The 15,767-nt window shown below is 45.2% G+C and overlaps 2 protein-coding genes across 8 annotated transcripts in view; one reads left to right on the top strand and one right to left on the bottom strand.

Moving 5' to 3' along the window:
- SLC7A1 (solute carrier family 7 member 1) overlaps positions 1-2,037 on the top strand; it is a 47,754-nt gene extending 45,717 nt beyond the window's left edge. Inside the window, exon 13 of the mRNA XM_026860712.1 lies at positions 545-2,037. Coding sequence (XP_026716513.1) covers positions 545-570 — 26 coding nt within the window. The 3' untranslated portion in view covers positions 571-2,037. The remainder of the gene's footprint in view (positions 1-544) is intronic.
- MTUS2 (microtubule associated scaffold protein 2) overlaps positions 522-15,767 on the bottom strand; it is a 307,627-nt gene continuing 292,381 nt past the window's right edge. For all 7 annotated transcript variants that reach the window (XM_026860631.1, XM_026860647.1, XM_026860638.1 and 4 more), the window contains 5 exons: positions 14,519-14,592; positions 12,877-12,975; positions 11,353-11,472; positions 8,719-8,816; positions 522-2,492 (listed from right to left, as the gene is read on the bottom strand). In XM_026860631.1, coding sequence (XP_026716432.1) covers positions 2,276-2,492; positions 8,719-8,816; positions 11,353-11,472; positions 12,877-12,975; positions 14,519-14,592 — 608 coding nt within the window. In that variant the 3' untranslated portion in view covers positions 522-2,275. The remainder of the gene's footprint in view (positions 2,493-8,718; positions 8,817-11,352; positions 11,473-12,876; positions 12,976-14,518; positions 14,593-15,767) is intronic.

Here is a 15,767-nt window from a genome sequence, read left to right as displayed (position 1 = left end):
GGATACAAGGAAGAAATTCTTTCCTGTAAGGGTGGTGAGACACTGGCACAGGTTGCCCAGAGAACTGTGGCTGCCCCCTCCCTGGCAGTGTTCAAGGCCAGGTTGGACGGGGCTTTGAGCAACCTGGGCTAGTGGAAGGAAGAAGGGGGGGTGTTGGACTACATCATCTCTAATGGTCCCTTCTAATCCAAATCATCCTATGATCTCATTGTGTCAGAGTTGTATTGGTGGGATGAAACATGACAATGCACTAGGTATTGCAGATATCTGTGCATTTAGCAAGTATGAAAATGATTAAAATTGTACTTGGCAAGAAGGGGATTTGTGTGCGTGTGTGCGCTAGGTATCTATCTTACTTTCAGGTTGTACTTGCTGGACACACTAAAATCTAATAAAGCATTTCAACAGTAGTAGCTGGTGTGGCATGATCTATTCTAACAAGATGCTCAATTTACTCAGTATCACAGTATCATGCAAAAGCGGCTACAAAAATTTCTCTAAAAAGGAGTAAAAAAAATCACCTTTTTTTAATGTTGTGTAACAGGGCACAGGTGCTTTGACAACAATTGAAGCTGGATCTAAGCTGCACTCTGTGAATCCTGAGTACTTCCCAGGAAAGCTGAAGCACATCTCCCATCTGAACAGTATATCAGGGCTGTGCAATCCCACCTCTGCTTGCACAGGGTGTGTCGGTGCCACCGCACACCCGGGTAGGAGAGCTGCCCTCCCCGCAATGCTCCTGCACCCCAGGGGTTCACTTCACTTACTGCCTCCCACTTACTTCGACCCTGGTGCTCAGAGCAGGAATGCATGCAGGCTCTTTGCCCCAAGCTGGATAGAAAAGCATCCCACAGATTTATTTTTTTTTTAAATTATGCTCAGGGATATTTTTTTTCTTGCTAGAGGTTTCCACAAGGGCCCTTCAGCGTGTCCCACCCCAGCCACTCCTTGGCCTCCCCACCACCTCGGGTAGGGAGGTAATCCCAAGACTGGGTGAATTTTTTTGCTTCTAAGCAGGGAAGTTAAAGGTAGTTTAGCCACTCTTTTCCATGAATCGTAAAAGTGCTCTGTAACTTTGGGTAAGCTTTAGCAATGTGAAATAATATATGTATGTGGATGGAAAGAAATTCTGACCTCATTTACACCCATTTAGTCCACTGTGCTCTATTTGGTGTTTCAGAGCCCTAACAGGTGCCTGGTATCTCATCCTAATACTGGAAATCTCTTGGCCAGCAAAGGTCAAGGATGAACAACTTATTTTCTCCTTCTTGCTTATGGGACTTGAAATAAATAAAAATGGGACGGGAACTTACAACCAGAGATTTTGATTGTATCCAAACCAGAACAAGGTAAAACAAGATAAGATTTAACTAGGATTTAAAGTCACTAAAATGTTAACCAGTAATCTCTATTAAATTTGCTAAAACCCTCATGTTTGTCATAACTAGCCGATCTCCACTTACCATATCGATGCTAAGAATTAAAAAGCAGTGAATGGTATGCATACTCTTATCTGATGTTCAATGCAAAGGTGATGGTTTCGAAGGCAGTACTGTCTCAGAATTTCAAAGTCGCTGGTGTTCATGTTACATAGAGTACCACTTGGTGGTCGTTTGGAAGGCGCTTCTACTTCTGTGTAACTTTTTTCTAGGTTGGGTATCAATATTCTTGGGAGGCTAAACAGAAATGCATTTTGTTTAGATACAAGTCTTAGGCACGAGTTAGAAAAATGCTGACTAATGAAAATATATCAGCACTTAGTAGTATCCAATAATATAAAAAATGCAATTCAGAACATCTTCAACTACATATATATGTGTGTGCATCTATAAATAGGTATAAAGGTACAATACGTACATGTATATAAACACAGACACATATACAGAAATATTCACAACTTGAACTGTATTTGTAACTAACCTGAAATACTGCAGCAAAAGTTCATTCTGATGAACCATTAATATAGTATATTCCAACTTTTGGCTCTAACCATAGTTAAAATGTTAACACATCAAACTAAACATTTTGCTATCCTAACTTCCTGCTGTCCTAGCATTTTGCTATCTTTTTTGCTACCCTAATCAACATGTCAGAACCAAGAGCTCCTATATGGGACTATAAGGGTACCCTGCCTAGTGTAAAGCTATGCAGCTACTGAGCATGCTTGCGCTGTGAACCCTGGGTGCCTGTTGATGTTAATACTTCCTTGGATGGTAACATTTAGCAGATTGGAAATGCATAAAAGCCAGGGGACCTTCAGCGTGCCAGTGCCAAATCATCGCCTTAAGGTTCTGACTTTTGCTGGAGAGGAGTTCCCTGATGAGCAGCGATAAAAAGGAGTGGATGATGTGGCTGGGAGTTTCACTGGACTCACAGCATCTCCCTCCTGCAGCTTCCAGAGGAGCTCTTCATTAGTCCTGCTCAGCTTCTTCTTCTCCTCCACTTCTTTCTCAACGTATTCTTGAAGATTAGCATTCTCTTCTGACAGTTGTCTGGAGAGGGAAGCAGGACAACATGTAAGGCACACCAGTGCGGAGATGGTGGCATTAACACAGCCAGTGCTGCACAAGGGGCAGGGTCAGGCAGAACGTCGAGCAGCTTTTTCCATCCCATCCCATCCCATCCCATCCCATCCCATCCCATCCCATCCACCTGCCTCTAGGTCTGCAACTGAGCTGCCCCAGCTGGGCCATAGCTGTCCACAGGTCACTTCATTGCTGGACAAGTCACAACTGCCCCCCAAAGTCTGACTGCCTCCAGATGTGCCTGTGTCTTTGCTCTAGACCTCTCAGAGGCAGCTGCCAAAGCTTAGATGAGATGAGCCCCAGCCTTCTTCCATGGCCTCATGCAACCGTCAGCATTATGCACAGCATGCAAAGCTGTCAAGGGCTTTATGTGGTAACCATGTGCTCCAGACACTTCAGAAACGGCTATTTTCCCATACAGCCAACTGAATAAAAATTGGAAATTCCTCAAATAAAAATTTAGCATATTTGTTTATCTGTATATTTGAAAGTGTCTAAAATGTAAGGCTGCAGTGCACTGCAAGAATAGGATTCTCTGCTCATGGACAGAGGGGGTGGGGAGGATAACTGGAAATTGAAACTGAGATAAAGCGCAGGTGCACACTCACCCTCCCCCAGCACTGGCCTTCCCTGGGAGGGCCTGGGTTTGTGAGCAGAGTTGGAGCTGAAGAGAAACCCATCAGTCCCCGTGGCGGGCAGCCAGGACTGCAGAGCATACCAGCTCCATGGCCAGTCCCACACTCACTCCCAGCCTTGGCCACTGCTGTCTGGAGAGGACTTCAGAGCTGGACCCAGATACTCAGCTTGGGGATGTAGGTAGGCACAGTGGTTTCAGATGTCCTCATCAATATTTGCTCGTGGCTGCACTGGTTTTGGCCCTGTGAGAGCTACTATGCATTGAAGCTGATCGGGGGCTATCTCCCAACGTTCAGCACATGGAGGAAGAAGGTGCCCAGCATGGGGTTGTGGCCTCTGTTTGTGCAACCTGTTCACTGGTGCAGAAGTTTTTACCTGGGAATGTGCCCATTAACCTCCATGGAGCCAAACCCACCCCTCAGATGGAGTCCAGAGCCCTGGGTCAGCAGGCACTTGTGCTCCCTGCACATGTGACCCCTTGGCCAAGGCTTCTGTTCCTGCACCAAGAAGACAAGGGGCTTCAGAGATCAACCCAACATGGTTTGCCTCAGCAATGGCACCCCTGCAGATAACCAATAAGCAGCACAAAGTGCAGGTAGGGTCCTTAAATCCCACTTTCTCCCTGGCTCCAATGCCTGGCTCCAGCCACCTTTGCCCTGTGGTGTTTCACAGCCCAGAGATGCTTGCAATGCTGCCTCATTTTTTTCCAGAGCAGAACAACAGCTAGAGCTGTCCTCAGATAGTCCTGGGTTTTCTGACTGAGGACAAAAATCCAAAGTCCCAACTGTGTGGACAGTTGTAACTCACCGTTGTTTTTCAACCCTGCCACCAAACCTGTGCCATGAGTGAAAGCATTTGTTGAGTGGCAGACAAAAGAACTGAGAGCGAGCACTTGCATCCCTGACACTTCCAGTCAGCTGCTACTGCATACAAAGCGAAAAGAGCCTGCATTCTCCATGCTCCCCATTTTAGCTGATGTCCTGATGTAGAATGCAGCTCAGCTTTGAGGGCTTCCCTCTCCTCTGTATGGAGGATATGGGTCCTTCTCCAGTTCCCTCCTCCTTGGTCCTAACAAACCCTCCATTCCTGACTGCAACACCAGGGAAACTTCACCAGCAAGGACCAGGGAATGCTCTATAACCTGAAGGCTTATTGGGAGGTGGGGTATGGAAATCTCCTATGGGCACCACAACCTCAGTGAGTCTGCTCTCATCTAACAAGGTGACTGGTTTTAAAAGAAATGGGGAAGTTCAGGCAGACTGTGGGACTTGATAGAGATGTGTTTTGGGCATGTGCTGGCAACACCACCATCCCTGAGGATGCATGCAGGAGCACCTGGTTTCTGCAAGCCCCATTACACTTGGGCAGGAGCCAGGTTGTGATGTGATCAGCCTAGGGCAGCTCTGGGCATGTACTTAACCTGATTTACAGGCAACTTAGTATTTTATAGAAATGAACAGGGAGACACCAAACCTCCCCTATAGGTATTTCTGGGCTTCAGCACCAGCTGGGTATGGATTTTGGCTGCACACATGAAATTCTGCACACCACCTTTTCTGGGTATAGCCTGAAGCCCATAGCAGATGTCATGGACTGATGGCCCACTCCCACTCCCTGAAAGTTTTGAACAGTGGCTAGCAGAGTCAAAGGATTAAAAGACACGAGTTGGCAGAAGTTTTCAGAAAGCTACTTGCCTGGTAGAAGAGGAAAATCCTATTCACAGTCCTGTTAGGGGACTAGCTGTGGCATGAGCTCATGGTCTAACAGGCACAAGAAAGTCCACATGGGAACACAGCCTGATGAAATAACTCAATCGGAAACCTCCTATTACATATGGAATTACTTTTGCAGTGTCTAACAAGACAGGCCATAAAAGTTATACATCCACTACGTCCTTTTCCAGACAGCATCTGCTGAGAAAACAAAAAAGCACATGACTTCCCTGCCTTTGTGTGTGACTGGCTGGTAAAGCTCATCTGGGCGTTGGGAACAGGCTGGTCACACCAGCACAGACCTCAGAGCACAGTGAAGGGCTCAGCTCTCTCCTCTGCTAAAGGCACTGCTTGGCCAGGAGGCAAGTCCACAGCCCACCAGCATGTGTCAGCCTCCTATACATTGGAGGCTTAATGCTGCTTGCTGGACCTACTGTAGGATGCACGGTATCAGTGTCCTCTGGAGTCTCTCATACAACAGACTTTGCATCACTAATGCACACTGCAGTTTGCTGGCAGAGGCAGGCTGTAAGTTATATGCATGATCTGCAAGCAAGTAAAGAGCAGGAAAGAGCCTTCCAGCCAAGTGCCTGTGAACAAGCCATGCGGCATGTGGACACAACTACCAGAGAGACCTGCTTTGACACATGGCTGGAGGAAGGAGCTGCTGCTTGTTGAGCTGCTTATTTAGCCTCGTGCACACTGTGCTGGGAATGTACACTGTGTCACCTGATGTGATGTGACTGGACACAGGCAGAGCCAGTTTCATGCCACCTGGAGACCGAGGCAGCTTGCACAGGCAGCAGTGCTGGCATCCTTCAGCAAAGCCTCTGCCTTCAGCTCTGCAAACCTGTATCTGCCTCTGCTGCACCACAGGAAGGCAGATGGACAGATGTAGCATCACTGCTTATGTACAGATGCCCATTCAGCCCCTCTTCATCATTCAGGCAGAAAAAGGAAGAGAGGCAATGTCAGAGCAAAGTGTTCTCACTATGTAAGTTTGTACCCCACAGAGGTCTGCAGGGGCACAATGACATGATAGGGATGCAGGGGAAGGTGCTTGAGTTGTGCCTCTCCCAGAAGGCTCAGAGGTCAGTAGGTGCCTGGGCTATGCTAACAGAGAGCAGACACCCTCCTGGACATCTTCATCTCTAGGGTGCTGAAAACTACCATTCCTCAAACATCCCCAGTCCAAAGGACAAAAAAAAAAAAAAAATGCTGGTTGATTTGGAGGGAGAATCCGAGATGTTGGGAAATTAGATGGTTTGTTCAAGCGCATGGGGAAGTCCCAGCAGAGGCTCTGTGGAACTCCTGTGTCCAATGATAGTGCATGATCTACCTGCAAAATTCTTCTCTCTTCCATTGTACCTGCCCTTGGCTATGACTGGTAATATTTCTGTGGTGCACCCCTCAGCCCCCCAGATGCCTCTGGAACCCCCCTCCTGGCTGTGCTGCAAAGGCTGGCTTTGCTCTGGCTCCCATCCCTCCTGTTCCACTCCCTCCTCTCCCTGCTGCTGGGCTGCTGCAGCCGCCTGGGCACCCAAACTGCAAATCAGCAGAAATAGCTCTAATCCGTGCCATTCCTCAGCAAGGGCAGCTCCATGAGCTCATTCACGCTGCACTTCCCAGGCAGTGCCAGTACAGGAGAAATGAGTAGTCAGGGTGGCTACTGCTGCCAGGAAAACACATGTTCTAATAACTTGGACTTTAAAGCCCTGGCTGACACCATCCCTATAGCTGTCCCCCTAGCTGCCCCCAAACTGTTACTGTTGACAATGACTGTCCTCTAAGTAGACTTTCCAGGCTGACCGCAAATTCAGAATTTGTCCCAAAAGATATTCTTCGAAATCAGTACCTACATAGTTACAGGCAAGAAGCAAAGCGCTGCAGCCAGGTGCTGGCAGGGCGTGGAGGGTGCCATTCGCCCAGCCAGAGACACCAGGTTGCCGCAATGCAGACACCAAGAACCAACCAGACTGGCTGGTGTCACAGGCACGGAGAGAGAGACTGTCACTTCCAGACCACAGCTCATCCATCCAGCCCAAAATCAGGTGTCTTAAACTGGTCTGGTGAAGCAGACCTTAAAAATTTCTGTTTTTCCTCCCTGTTGAAAGTGTGGGAAATGCAAAACACTGAAAAATCTGCAAAACTCGCATTTCTTTAACACATGGTGCCCAGAACAAACACAGGATGGGATGGAGATCCAGTGATTTGTGTCACCATGGCATCAAGGAGGAATGCAAAGCGAGGTGGAGGCCGTGTGGTCCCATTCTTCCACTTTTCCCAAGGAACATTTGACATGACTCTGCAGATTTATCTCCTGCTCTTCCCCTTCTCTCAAGGACTGTTTTGCAGTACTCTGCAGACCTCATCCCTTATTCCTCTTTTCCCACAAAAACAGTGCACAACTTGCACCAAGGGATATGCTGTGTTGTTACTCAAGACACAATGGCTTGACCACAGTCCCACCCACTCACACATACACACTTAGATAAATACTACCCAAAGTTTGTATCTAACTCAGAGGGACAATAATCCGATACCAAACTGGAGGGAGAGATTGATGGGTTTGTGCTCCTCGCGCCCCTCAGAAGGGAAGCTTTTTGGTAAGATTTAGGCCCTCAGCTATGCCGAGCGATTACCCAGGAATTAAGTGTGTGTGATTGCAATCGTTCTGTGTGTGTAGTGCTATAGAGCCAACCCGCAGTTTGTGCATTTACTGTAGGCAATCTCAAAGAATCTGTAGGTGTTGCATAAGAATAAACTGTACTATTCATGAACCTGACTGCTTCTCTTGAATGCAACCGGACCTACAGCATACAAGCTGTTCATGCATCTGGTGTCAGGCCTATAGTTATGGCCATAATTGACATACCTATTAAGAGATAAGTCCAGCTGCCCCTAGCCCCTCTAAGCTCTGAGGACCAGCTAGAAAACAGGGGGATTCATCTCTTACCAAATTAATTCATTACCTTAAATGCAACACTCTCCAAGCACAGAAAGGCTGTGGATATCCACCTCAGACAGTGAAATGTGTCACAGGTATTTACAATCAGATGAGAAGAAACATAATTCTCACTCGAATCTGAATATTAGTACAAGCAATGCTGCCTTTTTAAAATAGCTGCATGCAGGAGACAATTTTTAAAGGCTGAATCATTAATAAAGGGGACACTAGAAAGACAAAAACTAACATTAAATCAGAGATGAGATGCCGAAGCTTTAGAAGCTCAGCTAAAAACTACATTGCATTTTAGCCCAATGGCATAATTTCAAGTTCAGCTCTAGCATCTCTCCCTGGTAACCCTTCTGCCTGGCTCCAGCTGTGGTTTCTTGCCTTACAGCAGACTATAAACTCTCTGGAACAGGGACTGTCCAACCTTCTCTATTTCTATACCACCTAACACAAGAAGCCTTATCACCCTTGACAAGCTGTGACAAGGGTGCAAACAAACAGTGCATATGAAAAAAACCCACCAAAGGATGACCTTGCCTGGGTTGACAGTGTCATTGTTAGGATGTCTCTCCTGAAATTGCCCTATTTCCCATCCTTGCTACCCACTGACTAATGGGTCTCAGGGCACTGACACTGAGACCAGAAGCCACTAGGCACTTTGCTCTTAGCAGCATGTCAAAATTATGGAAACAAACAGATATGTGATCTCTCTTATTTTAAAGTAAGCAAACCCCAATATAAAAAGGTTTTTTTTTAACAAAACAAGCAGATCAGGGCATCAATACACTTTCAGGAAGAAATTAGTTTTTCCCCTTCTGAAATAAGTATCAGCCTTGGGCATCTGCAGTCTCCTTTCAAGCTCAGACGGATTGCAAATATAAGCACAAACCTTGTTATGACAGTATTTTGTTCAATCCTGGCTCTGAGTTCTTCATTCTGCTGTTGCAGCATAGTGATTTTTTCTTCCAGTTTTAAATTTTTTTCAGCCTGCAATGAAAGAAGGTTTGTTAAGGCTGAAGAAAGCCCAACACCTGATCCAAGAGACTTTGGTTTTTGTCTTTATTTGTCCCTAGAGCAACTTCTAAAATTTGAGGGTAGATGGAGGTGGCCATCTTGACTTCAGCTGAGACTTAGAGGTCTGACTCACACCACACCACACTGGTGAAGTAAGTGAGGTCATGAGCAGAGCATTGAGCAGAGGCAGACCTGAACTAGGCCTTACTTCTAGCTGAGGAGGAGGAGAGTCTTAGTCTTGTCCAGCACAAGTAAAATATCTTCCTCGGTGGTGCCCCCCACAACTTCCATCCCTTGGGAGCCAGCATTGTCAGCAGTTGTTTTTGGACAGGGAGCTGTTGGCACTTGGGGCACATCAGCATGCCCAGCATGGAAAGGGCACTGTGGTGTGAGTCATCAGTCTGGTGATGCAGGAGGAGTGCAAGATGGTGTGATGTGCAACATCCAGCTCAACTAACCTCATGGAACATAAATGTCTGACATCCAGACTCTAGGATTATGATTCCCTGGTGATGGGAAGGGAAGAGTTACCCACCGAGGCCGATTATGCCCAGGAGCAGCCTTAGACTGCTGCTGCATTCAAACGAGGTAGGCTGCCCTTTGGAGACACTGCTCTGCACTGCTGACAGTGCTGGCTTAACTGACAGGATTAAACTAGATATTTAACTTTAAGCTACAATTAAGTGAAATGAATACTATCCCAAGCATAGGTAGCTTTTGCTCAGGACAACTCAAGGACAAAGTTTGAGGGTGTCAATAGCAGTATATTAAAATATCAGTAAGATGTTTATAGGCATGTACCACAGCTTCAGATGCCCTGTTTTTCCCAAGTTTTGAATTTGACTTACTTTATCGCCTTAGTTCTTGGTTTTCCAGCAGTTTGAATTTTGCTGAATTCAATACTTTTGGAAGAAAACAAGATACCACAGGGTAACTTTATCTCTTGTGTGAGCTCAGTTATTGAATTTCGCAACCTTTTATAAAGAAACAAAATACTGTGCTCTGGAGTTAGCAATAACTCACACTATATGGTGGAGGCATCAGTTTTATGCAGTGTTTTCCAGTCTACACAGTAACCATAAAGGATACTCCTGATTCTCAGATATTCTGGCCTATCCCAGTATATTTTGTTAGAGCAGAACAAGGATTCTGGCCCAGTTTTGAAATGCTCTGAGACAGGAATCACTGTCATGGGCACCCTCTTTACTTTCTCAATATTTTTAATAAGTAGTAGTTATGCCAGCATGAAGCATGGGAGAAGACCTGTGCATTGCCTTCCCTCTCCACTGCAACCCTCACCCTATACCAGTCTCCCTTTCAGCAGACAAAGAGAGAAGCCTGACCCTCTATCTGAAATGCCCTCCTGTGTCTTTGGACCACAGTAGACCCAGTGTTTCACTGTGACAAAGGGCAGGAGAAGGACTGTGTGCTCGTTTGTGGTTAATTAGCAAAAGCAGCTAAATGACCAGGAACTATGTAGGCTTTTTTTTTTTTTTTTTTTTTTTTTCAGTATAACACTACAGCGCATGTTTTCAGATGCTGGCTTAGCTCCAGAAGCAGTGTGTTGGAAGGAGCACAGTTAACAAGCCTCAGTTGTAAAGAGGCACTTTTCTCTACATCCACTTACTCAAGCATCTGCTCAGCAAAATAATAATCAGAGTTCTCAAATTTCCCTGTAAATGGAAACAAATCTTGCTGAATGCTGTGCTTGAACCAGCTGTCCTGGCTCCCAGCTGAGGTAATGCCTCATCTTGTCACCAGACTATACATTTGCTGTCACTGAAGGTTATGCCTTACAAAATTAATTTCCTTTCCAATAAAAAATGTAATTTATGGTGAATCAGGGAGCTCTTTGTTAGGGACCCCCACAAGCAAAGGATAAGAAAACAGCATAGGCTGCAGAAAAGCATTACTTTAAGATTGGAGAGACCTTTCCTAGCATAAGCCTTTCTAGGCACTGCTTGCTGAATATTGCTTATTCATACTCATGTCTGGGAGCTTCCTAAATGCCTGCACGAGCAGCAGCAGACACACACGGCTCAGTCTTCCTCCCCTTGCCCTCTCCAGCCCTAAATGGTTACCTGACTCCTGCAGGGGCATATGGTGCAGTCTGGTGTCCAAAATTAAGCTCTGGACTACCATAAAGTTCCTCCTCCTCCATTCTTCCTACACCACTCACCTCACTGTCTAATGTAACAGGCTGAGCAGGTATTGCATGGAAAAGCAATACAGATCAACACATGTGTGGGAGAAATCAAGGGTATCATGGGTGAGTGAAGGGATGGGAAAAGATCCCAATTTCTGAGTGAAAACCTGAGACACAGTACAGTAGAAGCAGCTATGTAGGTTCACAGTGGAACAACATAATATATACCATTTATGAGCCTCTTGGACTGTGTCTTGCCCAACATCATGTGTTTTCTCACCCTTTTTAAGTTCATCTGCGGTAACCAAACTTTTAATTTACCACCTCTGTGATACCTCCTCTGGAGGAAAAATGACAACTCACCTGCTTTTCTAGCTCCATAATCATCTTCTCCTGTTGGTGAATCTGATGGTTCTTCATTTCCAGAACATGTTTTAAGCTCTTCAGATCTTTTTCTAAGTGCAGATATGGAGCTTGTTCAATCTAGGAAATATACCAGTGATTTAGATATCTGTCAGCCATAAATGCATATTCAACCATAAGATAAAGGTTCCTTAATGCACCCAGTGGTTTATGAGTCTTAGTGATGCGAAAGCCACCTGGACCTGGGCCTCCACAGACCATCTGAACCCTGGTATTCTCTCCTATACCATCCATCCCTTCGGTTGGATAGCCAATGGTACCTTTCTTTTGACCAGCCTTGTGACTAGAAGGAAGGGATGCCAGGTTGTTCAGCAACCTCATTCTTACTCACAGCTTGGGAATTGCATGAGGTGTTCTATGGTTGTGCAGGGATTTTGGCTTGGGAAAAGTAGAAAGATGAAACTGAGGAAACTGGACAAGGGGGCTGGAGGTGAAAACAACAGTGTTCTGCCTTGCCTGCACCAGTGCATCACAGTGCCTGTTGACAAAGATCAGATCTGGTGGGCAAAAGTTCTTCCTCTGCTGAAGAACTTCAGATGTAGGGGATACTAGGGTTCAGCTCATGGACAAAAGATGTACTCTGAATTATACTGATGAAATACTGTCGCTGACTTAAGCTGTTCTGGATTCTGCCTGGTAGTACTTGGCATTAACATCACTGTGACACAGCAGAATTTGTCCTTTTATGTAAATTAAATACTGCAACAGAGGTGGAAAGGGACTGACGTTACCTGTTTCCCATGGCCAAGCCTGTTTCAGACATTTGCACTCCCTTCCTAAGGAGTTCTCTCACCTAAAAATTTACCGAGTCCCTTGCTCACCCCACTATTTTCATTCTGTCCCCTCTGTCGTATTGATACAGCTGCCTATGGGGTTGTGCTGTGAACACACTGAAATGCCCCAAGTTAAAAGAAAACTCTTTTTGGATGGTCATTTCAGGGTTATTTCATTTCAGATAAATAACTGCAGTGTGTGTTTACTTACACAGTGTAAATAAATCGCATGGCCCCACTAGTCAGCAGTTGAATAAATAATTCATATGACAGGGCTGTCCTCTGCAAGTCCAGAAGAATATGAGGGAATACAGAGGATATCAAACAAGTTGGTTCAGAAGACACAAAAAAGGAAACCCAAATGTGAAAAGACAAAAACGTAAAGAGAAAGAGAGGAAGAAGGGAAAGAAGAACAGACAGCAGTAAGGACATAGTAGATGGGGTTAATGAAATGTTTTGGAAACAGAGCTACAAATACAAAGTGAAAGACTAAAAAAAAAGTAAAATCAGAAAATGATAGACCTAGGCTAAAATTTTTGACTCTTTCTCAGAGCTCAAGATTTGAGGTTTTGGTTGGAATCTGCACCCCTGTTCCTGAAGAAAGGATCCCATTGCTATCCACTGGATCACGTGATGAGTCATACTCAGGAACACATATCTTGATGACTGCATAGCTATAGTTGCCATCTACCTTCAGTTGTTCTTCGGTGTTTTTCTTCAGAGCCTCTTCAAAGCGGTCTGCTTTGGCCTTAAGAGATTGGCTCTGGAAGGTGAGAGTGTCTATCTGGTCCTGGAGGGGAGACACACCAATGAACACACCAACCATGTTATGACCCCTCTTACATTCACACAAATCAGTCTGCACTGTGAAACCACCAAGGGAGCTGAACAAGGCTTACAGACCCCTGAAAGGTGGTATTTTTTATATAAGGCCACTTGAACATACAGTGGGATTTTTGATAAACCAGTGCCTCGGGGAATCCTGAAATCCCTGAAACACCTGCAGCTGGCTGACACTAGTTCATGAAACGTTTCTGATGCTAAATCACCCCATCACCTTGGGCTGGATGAGAACAAGCATATCCTTCCATCGGAGAGCTGTCATTTATATCACCGGCATGAAAGAGAGGATTTGTGTGGTCCCTAGAGTCTGGATGAGGCAATAGATACCCCATTCCTGCTTCCTTCACCTTTCTAGGCTTCTAACATGGTAACAAGCAATGATGAGCTAGTGGTGCGGACTTAAAAGATCGTCATTTAATCTCAGAGCTATACACAAGAATGTGTTATTTTAAGCAATCATATTTCTGTTACCATCAAAGACATTCCTGTTACCTCTCTATATACAACATCTGTAAAAGCTACTGTGAAAAGCTGCTGTGAAAGTGGTATTCTCATCTTTCATATATGTAATTTCTTGGCTGTAACATTACATCAGTGCTTATTGCAAAACTGCTGACATGCCTCAAACTGTCACAGCCACATGAGCAAGACAGTGACAGTTGCTGTGTGCAGCAGTATGTCCCACTCAAAGACTTTAAAAACTGTAATTCACCTCTGCCTAAGAAATCAAACAGAGCTTGCATTATTTGCTTTTGCATCTTGTTCATGCAAGATTTCTAAACTTAGCATGAATCACAGAGGCATGTTTCTGCCCTCCACTCCTTGGGATTTCTTCATCTAGGGGGTGAGAACAGCATGAAATTATTAGAAGGACTGAAAAAGTCAAGACAATCTTGAGCTTAGTGTTAAATAGTGGGATGTAGGAGATGTGATGTGCAGGGCTGACCTTGGTTGGCCATAGCCTGGCTGCACAGCAGGGCCAGCCCTGGGGCATCCCTCATCAGGGACTGCATTGCCCTCCGGTGGGAATGGAGATGTGTCCACATTGCAAGACTGGCTCCCCCTCAATTCAGGCAGCAAGGAAGAATTTAAAGCACAGGCACAGGGCCAGACAGCGAGACGTCAGCATTTCTGAGCCCCGGGGATGCCTGCTGGAGGGTACCATGTAGACAAGGTGATGCTCACAGCCATCACAGTTGCTGGATCCCTTCCCACCATGCAGGCAAGAGCTCAACTTTGTTCCTTGTGCTGGGCCAGCAGCCAGCAGGGTCTCTTTCAGATAGTATTTTGTTGAACCAACCAAGAGGGAGGAAAAAACCTGAGGGGGGCACCTTTACTGCTAAATCCCAGTTTGGACAGTCAGAGGACAAGAGGTACTACAGCTGGGAAGAAGCAACAACCTGGTGTGCTGGCAGCTGGCAATGGGGCTGCGGCTGCCCTGAAAATTGCTCCACATTGGTACAGGGATGGGAAATAATGAAACTTCTAACCTGGAGTGACAGCCGCAGTTTTTCAAAATGGTCTTCTAACTGTGCCTTTTCCAGTTTGTGAGCAGTATTCAGTTCTGGGGAAGAATCACAGACATGACATTGCTAAGTGAAGTCCAGCAAACCAGGGTCCAAGAGCACAGACACTGTGAACCAAGTGCAATATGGGCCGCAGTTTTAAGGCATAGAGGTTGAGTAGGAAACTGGTAGTAATACACTCTGTGACCTTAGGTGAATTGTTTTGAGGCTCTGTTTCTATGTGACCAGATTCTGATTTTTTGGAACTGCTCAGAATTCCCGACTCCAGAGGCTCTGATCTGAACAGGGTCAGTTTGACAATGGGTCATTTACCAGTTCAGAGTAAGTATCCCCAAATCAAATATTTTTTAAATTAGATATATTTAAAAGCTTGGTTTTTTATTTCTTTGGGAAGATAGAGAAGGAGGACCAGCAACTCAGATGCCAAAGTGCAAAAGACATTGCTTCTCCAGGAGCTGTGGCAGATGACCTGTGAGGTTTATTCCGTTAGTGAGACTGACAGAACTCAAAGAAAAAAAGTCCTCTATTTATATTACACGATTAAAGGTTTCACTACCAGAACAACTCACCCTGGACTTAATAATAACCGAAAGTTTAATAATGAAAGTGGAATAAACTTTAATCTCTAAACCAATGGCATAGAACAGTCACTCAGTATAGCAGTAACACTTATTTTTTTAAGTATACAGACACTCTATTTTTTGTGTCTTTACCCCCAACCCCGTGGGGTTCTGCCCTCTAACCGCTGCTCACTAGCCACAGTAACAGCAGTGATGACTAATGCTCCAGTGCCCTGTACAGCGCACTAGCTGCTGCAGTGCCTCTTCCATACACAGGAGGGCATTTCATACCCGCACCAGGAGCAGGGAGAACAAACTTTGGCCACTAGGGCATTGATTAAACTACAACCAAGTTTTATCAATAGAAAATACCAACAAAAATGGACAGATAAGAATATTCTTAAGCAAGGACCAGCTTTTTTTTTTTTAATTATTATTTTACTTCTTATTTTCAAAACGGTATATTATGATTTTAAAATGGTATGCTAGGCACCATCTCTGACTACGGGACAGAGAAATAGACTGTTCTCAGCTCACATTATGCTCTGGAGTATGACTCTAATTGACACAGTGCAAAGCTAAGCAATATGGCTCAGTCTGGGGGAAGTTGTGGGAAAACCTATTAAATCTATTTAAAAATTAGACTCTCTGTA

The sequence above is a fragment of the Athene cunicularia genome (genome assembly GCF_003259725.1).
Source record: "Athene cunicularia isolate RWA chromosome 1 unlocalized genomic scaffold, athCun1 chr1_part1, whole genome shotgun sequence".
Taxonomy (NCBI): Eukaryota; Metazoa; Chordata; class Aves; order Strigiformes; family Strigidae; genus Athene; species Athene cunicularia.
This window is presented reverse-complemented; position numbering and strand designations above follow the sequence as displayed.